A 7,443-nucleotide genomic window follows, 5' to 3' on the forward strand; every position below is an offset into this window, starting at 1 on the left:
CTCCTCTGCAATATGTCGATTGTGCACCCAAGGACTGTCATGCTGATATCGCTGCCGATGGGCCATGGTGCCTGCACCGGCCAATGAAGCTCTTGCTCCCTTACCTGCTCCGGCTCGTTCTCCTCGCCGAAGATGTAACGCGGATAGGGGTCGACGTCGAAGCTTTGGTCGTTGCCTGGCATGCTTGGAATAACTAATGGTAGATGGATGAGAACTAGATCTGCGCAGAGTGTCGCGACGGTGCATTGCCACCTGGGTTATATGCAGCAAGCCATTAGCTGGTGGCGGGAAACCGATGAGGGAAGAGGCGTGGATTTCACAATTCACCCCTGTGGAGCGCGGAAAGACTAAGTGGAGCACACACACAACTCGAATACCGTATGCAGTGCCACGTGTTATTTATCACACACGTGTTAACATATGTAAACGTATGTGTATCTTACTAATCATCGCACACGAGTACTCGTAGACGCATTGTGTGCGATACTCCTAGCCACCGCAAGCAACTAGTTTGCATTTTTCAAAGTTTTTTGTACTAACAGAATCGCACACAAACTAACTATATTAACCGCCCGTGTTATAATTTCTCATCGCAAATAGTTCATCCGAGTGGGCTGTTTGCTGCGTATCACACACATCTTGTTTACACGAATCGTTTATGTTCTTTTGGCTCTTCGCAAACAGTTCATCTATGTGAACTGTATGCCGCATATCACACACATCTTGTTAAGTTGATCCATTTCTGTTCTCTTCCCTAATCGAAAACAGTTCGTCCGAGTGAACTGTATGCCGTATATCACACACACCTTGATCTGGCTGACCGTTTCTGTTGCATTCCCTAATAGCACACAGTTCATTGGAGCGAGCTGTATGCCGTATATCGCACATACATTGATATGGTTGCCCGTTTCTGTTGTTCTGACTCATCGCAAACAGTTCTTCTGGACCAATCGCATGCCCCGCATCGAACACATAATTAAAATCTGAACCGTGTTTGATGTCTCCGCCATCGCAAACGTTTTGCATCATTTTTGACGGTTTTTTTACATCCCCGTTAGCGATTAATGCATCGCACACAGTTTCATCAAAGGGTCTCTGATCGTAGTGTCGCGTTATCAGCATCTTGCAGTAGTGCATGAATATGTTTTGTAAGTAGTTACATTTGTTCTTAAGGACATGGGAGAAGTCTTGTCATAAGTAATCATGTGAATTTGCTATTCGTTCAATATTTTGATGATATGTATGTTGTTGTTTCCCTTAGTGGTGTCATGTGAACGTCGACTACATGACACTTCGACATCATTGGGCCTAAGGGAAAGCATTATGGAGTAGTTATTAGATGATAGGTTCCTAGAGTGACAGAAGTTTAAACCCTAGTTTATGCGCTATTCCTTAATGCACTGATTTGGATCCATATGTTTCATGCTATGGTTAGATTTATCTTAATTCTTCTTTCGTAGTTGCGGATGCTTGCGAGCGGGGGTAATCATAAGCGGGAGGCTAGTTCAAGTAAGAACAACACTCAAGTACCAGTTCACCCACATATCAAATTATTAAAGTAACGAACACGAATCAAACAAACACGATGAAAGTGACCAGATGAAATTCTCGTGTGTCCTCAAAAACGCTTTGCTTATTATAAGAGACCGTTCCGGCCTATCCTTTGCTACAAAAAGGATTGAGCTACCTTTCTGCACCTTTGTTACCGTTACTACTACTATTTGCCTCGTTACAAATTTCCTTGCTATCAAATTATTTGTTACCGACAATTTCAGTCCTACAGAAAACACCTTGTTGAAAACCGCTTGTCATTTCCTTCTGCTCCTCGTTGGGTTCGACGCTCTTACTTATCAAAAGGACTACGATTGATCCCCTATACTTGTGGGTCATCACTTTTCTTCATGGTGAACTCGAGGAGGAGATTTACGTGGACCAACCAGAAGGTTTCATAGTGCCTGGCAAGGAGAAATTTGTTTGCAAGTTAAAGATGTCCTTATATGGTTTGAAACAGTCTCCGAGACAGTAGTATAAAAGGTTTGATTCATTTATGATAGCGCATGGATTTAAGAGGTCTGCATATAATAGTTGTGTTTACATTAAATTTGTTGACGGATCACCTATATACTTGCTGTTATATGTTGATGACATGTTGATTGCTGCCAAAGGTAAGAAAGAGATCACTGCTTTAAAGGCACAGTCAAGTAGTGAGTTTGAGATGAAGGATCTTGGTGCTGCTAAGAAAGTTTTAGTTATGGAGGTTACAAGGGACAGAAATTCCGCTTTGTTATTTCTTAGTTAGCGAGTTACATTAAGAAATTTCTTCACCATTTTAACATGCCTGATGCTAAGTCAGTAAGCGCTCCAATTGCTCCTCATTTCAAATTATCATCTCCTCAATGTCCTAGTACGGATCCAGAGTTCCATATTCTAGTGCTGTCGGCTCTTTAATGTATGCCATGGTGTGTTCTAGGCCGATTTGTCATTTGCAATGAGTTTGATCAGTAGATACATGGCTAACCCTGGTAAAGAACATTGGAAGGCTGCTTAGTGGTTTCTCAGGTACCTTCGAGGCACTTCCAATGCTTGTTTGACATTTGGTAGGACTGGTGAGAGACTAGCTGGATATGTGGATTCAGATTTTTCCTTCCAGCGATTTGGACAAGAAGAGGTCCCTTCTAAGTTATGTGTTCACGGTTGGTAGTTGGGCCGTGAGTTGGAGGGCAACGTTACAGCCAGTAGTTTCCCAATGTACCACTGAAGCCGAATACATGGCTATTACAGAAGCATGTAAAGAATCAGTTTGGCTGAAAGGTTTGTATGCTGAGCTTCGTGGAGATAATTTGGGCATTGACCTGTTTTCTGAGAGCCGGAGTGCCATATACCTCACTAAGGATCAGATGTTCCATGAGAGAACAAAGCACATTGATGTTAAATACCATTATGTTGGGGACATTGTTGAGCAAGGTAAACTAAAAGGTATGCAAGATTAGTACTCATGATAATCCTGCTGATATGCTGACAAAGCCAGTTCCTGTTGCTAAGTTTGAGCTTTGCTCGGACTGAGTTGATATAACACATTAGCCCTAGTGATTGTTTGGCGCCAAAAGTGTTTTCTTTGTTGTTCAGGGAGAAGGTTCTCATTCATGCTATAAGATGGAATTTTTCTCAAGGTGAAGTTTGTTATGTTATGATCTAAATTCAAGTATAACATAAATACTAACTTCTAACAGGCGAGCGGAGCGAGACCCGTCGTCGGTAGGCTTGGGCCGAAGTGAAGATCAGTATTGACATAGGTTACCTGTGTTATATATATCCTTTGTAAGTCACCGTACGAGATAAATTGATCAATTGTAGATCCCGGCGTTTGCAACCTCCCTCGATATAGTGAAAATTTGCTGGCTGACACTTGTTATTTTTCCCCCTTCGTGTTGGACATGTTTTCGACGTTAAAATCATGTGTCTGTCGTGTTGATTTCTTTATCGTGTTCGATTGCGTATCTCTAATGACCACCTACGTTCCATTGGTTTAAGAAATAATAACTTTCATAATGATCAGTGAGGCCACATACAAACGAACAGACGGCCCTTACACTGAAGAACACAACGGATGGGTGCAGCACACGCACTGCATCTGCACATCCAAATTACACAGACAAACAAAAATCACGATACCTAATCAAACGATCGAGGCAGCATTCGCGCGCGTGCATGCAGGAGCTCCGGGCGGCCGGCCGATCGATCGATCCTGCGCGCCCACCGCACGAGCAATGCATGCATGCAAGCCCGGGGTAACCGGCGGATAAATATTTAATTAGTACTCGACGCCGACGGACGGAGGGTCGTCGATCAGAAGTCGCCGGCGGCGGGTTTCCCCCCCTTGGCGCCCTCGCCGGTCTCGGCGGTATTCATGCTGAAGCTGTTGAGACTGCGGCCGCCGGCGCCGTTCATGGAGAAGCTGTTCTCCTGCACGCCCGCGGCGGCTTCCACCGGAGCCGCGGTGTGGCTCAGCAGTAGGAGCCCCAGCAGGGCCAGGCCGAGCAGGGTCATGCGCAGCTCGTTGTTCCTTGTGCCCGCCATTGATGCCTGTGGAAGATTGAGAGATTGCGCGGATGGAGGTGAGTTATTTGCTTGTTGCGGTGGATTATTCGCGAGCTCTGGTGGTGGGTGGAGGAAGGAGGCGGTGTTCTTGAGGATTTATAGTGGGAGGAGAGGGCGAGCGGGGTGGTGGGGAGTAGGTTCAGGAGAACGTCTCGTGTTCTTGCGGTTCTGCTTAAGTGTAGGCGAATGGCGTGGATCCTAAATTCCTAATGTCGAAGCCATTGGAACGCCTATTAGCATGGGACCTTCTGTTCGTATGCGTCATGCATGCGATGTGTTTTAAACTTTGCTCGGTCCCGTAATCCATATCTGCGAGAAACGAAAGGAGAAATGGTTTTTAAATTATAGCGCATTTTTTACCCAAAAAAAATACAGGGCATTTAATTACTATTTAACTATTAGAAAATACACTATGTTCCAAAATACCCGAAATTTAGGCTTATTCTAAGTTAAAGATCTTCAAATTTGACTATGTCTATGGATAATTCATCTGCAACATCAAACTAGTCTCATTAGATTTATCATAAAGTATAACTATAAAAATTCATCATGAAGTATATTTTCATGCTATATACGGTTGATGTTGTATATGTTGATATATTTTTATAGATTTGGTCAAACTTAAAGATGTTTGATTTAAAATAAATGTAAAATTTAAAATATTATGAAATGGAGGGAGTATGAAATAGTTTAGGTATGCTTCCCACACCTTGTTTTTCGAAACATTACCATTTTTCGATATGGATTAATGGTTGAGATTAAAACATGCCCCCTATATACGTTGCCTGGGCGCAGCAAGAGCTATGTCTCGCTTGAGGCGTGTACAGTAATGAGCGGCCCAGTAGTGAAGACTTAAAATAAAAAAGAAGAAACAGGGAGAAGCAATGGATTGAACCCAGGTCTTTAGGATAAAGCGTTATGCCACAAACCAGTACATCAATGTGGGAGTTGTGATGAAACAGTAGGGTGCGTCCAAGTAAAGGTAAAAGAGCCGGTTATTCCACTGGTTTTCCAGGTGTTTTCTATTTTTGTTTTTTCAATGGTTTTTCACCGGATTTCTCTGTTTTTACTGGGCCTTTTATTTTCTTTACTTCTCTTTGTTTTCTTTGGTATTCTTTGTTTATTTCTAAATTTTCTCGGCCTTTTTCTTTATTTCTTCGGTTTTGTTTGGTTCTTTCTAGTTATTTATTGGCTTTTGTTTTTTTCTTGGTTTTCACTATCTTTTCATACCCATTTTTGGTATATATCTAATGTATTTTACTAATACACAATTAATAATTTTAAAGTACAAGATTAACATTTTTAATACTCAGTTAACATTTTTTTGTACACATTTAATATTTTAAAATGATTGATTAACGTTTTCTATGGGCATCTTCAACGTCGACCCTCAAACCGTCTGTATACATCCGGACCGCACTGTCCGGACGTGTTGCAACATTCAATGCGCATGTATCCGTCCGCAGAGCGGCCGGACGTACTTTCTCCCGCAAACCGGAGACAAACATGGGGGTGAGGCCCTTGTGGGCGTCCGGACAGCACCCACGCCCGTTTCTAACCACACTGGCCCACCCAATACCCCCTCCTCCCTCGCCGCGCGTGTTCTCTCCCGGCGCAAGCTGCCAGCATTCATGCCGTTGTAGAGCGGCCGCTCCACGTTCAAAACGGCTCAATGCAAACACGACCTCTCACCGCCTCTGCCATTGAAGCGGTGCGCCAACGGAGGCCGCCAGCCGCTGCATGCCCGGCAGAACATGCCTCCTCGCCGCATTCAAACCCGTGTGGAATCCGAGAAACCTATTCCTGCCACACGTTCGTTCACGAGCGGCCCGACATTAAACATAACGCCAGGCAAGCTCCTCTAGTTCGCCCTCTATTTAAAGGATGCCAGACGCCGGGCAAGAACTGCACCACTCCACTGCTCCCCATCTCTTACTTCCATCATTTTCTACACCCTTTCGATGGCACCCGACGAGCAGGAAGAGCAATTCTCCGGCATAAAAACCGGCTGGGTGGCCCGCCGAGATCACCGGATACGAGTGAGACAACTCGCTGCTCCACCTCCCACGCCTAGCCCAACGGAGAAACTTGACGCTCCAAGCTGGCGCGTGGTTCAGCAACTCATCGCTCCAAGCCAGCTCGTGGAGGAGTGGCGATTTGCTCTAGGCAGGCACGGGGGAGGGGGCAAGGTGGTGAAGGAAATATGCCCTAGAGGCAATAATAAAATTGTTATTTTATATTTCCTTATTCATGATAAAGCTTTATTACTCATGCTAGAATTGTATTGATCGAAAACTTAAATACATGTGTGAATACATAAACAAATACCGTGTCCCTAGTAAGCCTCTACTAGACTAGCTCGTTGATCAAAGATGGTTAAGGTTTCCAAACCATGGACATGTGTTGTCATTTGATAACGGGATCACATCATTAGGAGAATGATGTGATGTACAAGACCCACCCGTTAGCTTAGTGATGTTCTCTTGAACTACGTCGGTATTTCTCCAAAGAGGAAGGGATGATGCAGCACAGTAACGGTAGGTATTTCCCTCAGTGATGAGACCAAGGTTATCGAACCAGTAGGAGAACCACGCAACACTATGTAAATAGCACCTGCACACAAATAATAAATACTGCAACCCGACGTATTAAAGGGGTTGCCAATCCCTTAGGGGCAACGGCGCCAGAAATTGGCAAGATGATGGGATAAAAATATGATAGGTTGGATAAATAGATCTCAAATAAAATAAAGTGCAGCAAGGTATTTTTCTATTTTTGGATTAATAGATCTGAAAATAAAAGCAAATAAAAATAGATCGCGAAGGCAAATATAATAAAGAAGAGACTTGGTGGCCGTAGATTTCACTAGTGGCTTCTCTCGAGAAAAATAACAACCGGTGGGTAAACAAATTACTGTTGGGCAATTGATAGAATTTCAAATAATCATGACGATATCCAGGCAATGATTATTATATAGGCATCACGTCCAAGATTAGTAGACCGACTCCTGTCGGCATCTACTACTATTACTCCACACATCGACCGCTATCCAGCATGCATCTAGTGTATTAAGTTCATGGAGAAACAGAGTAATGCAGTAAGAACGATGACATGATGTAGACAAGATCTATTTATGTAGAAATAGACCCCATCTTGTGTAAGTGCATCTAGTGCCCCTTAGTGATTTTGGTGTATTGAAGACTTATAGGTTAAGGAACTAATGTGTTTTTGAGTGTACACAGGACTATAAGTCTATGAGGAGTTTGATATTTACAGAGAAAGTCGACCCCTAAAAATGAAGTTCTTCGACTGAAGACTTTGGATTTCTGAAGACTTTCTGAAGAC

At 43.5% G+C, this 7,443-nt stretch overlaps 1 protein-coding gene across 1 annotated transcript; it reads right to left on the reverse strand.

Annotated features, from left to right (window-relative positions):
- Positions 1–3,525: 3,525 nt before the first annotated feature.
- Positions 3,526–4,164, reverse strand: LOC123075240 (uncharacterized). Its single transcript, XM_044497896.1, has one exon. The coding sequence runs from the start codon at positions 4,075–4,077 to the stop codon at positions 3,847–3,849; it is 231 nt and encodes a 76-aa protein (XP_044353831.1). The 5' UTR covers positions 4,078–4,164; the 3' UTR covers positions 3,526–3,846.
- Positions 4,165–7,443: the final 3,279 nt, after the last annotated feature.

This window comes from Triticum aestivum, chromosome 3D (genome assembly GCF_018294505.1).
Source record: "Triticum aestivum cultivar Chinese Spring chromosome 3D, IWGSC CS RefSeq v2.1, whole genome shotgun sequence".
Taxonomy (NCBI): Eukaryota; Viridiplantae; Streptophyta; class Magnoliopsida; order Poales; family Poaceae; genus Triticum; species Triticum aestivum.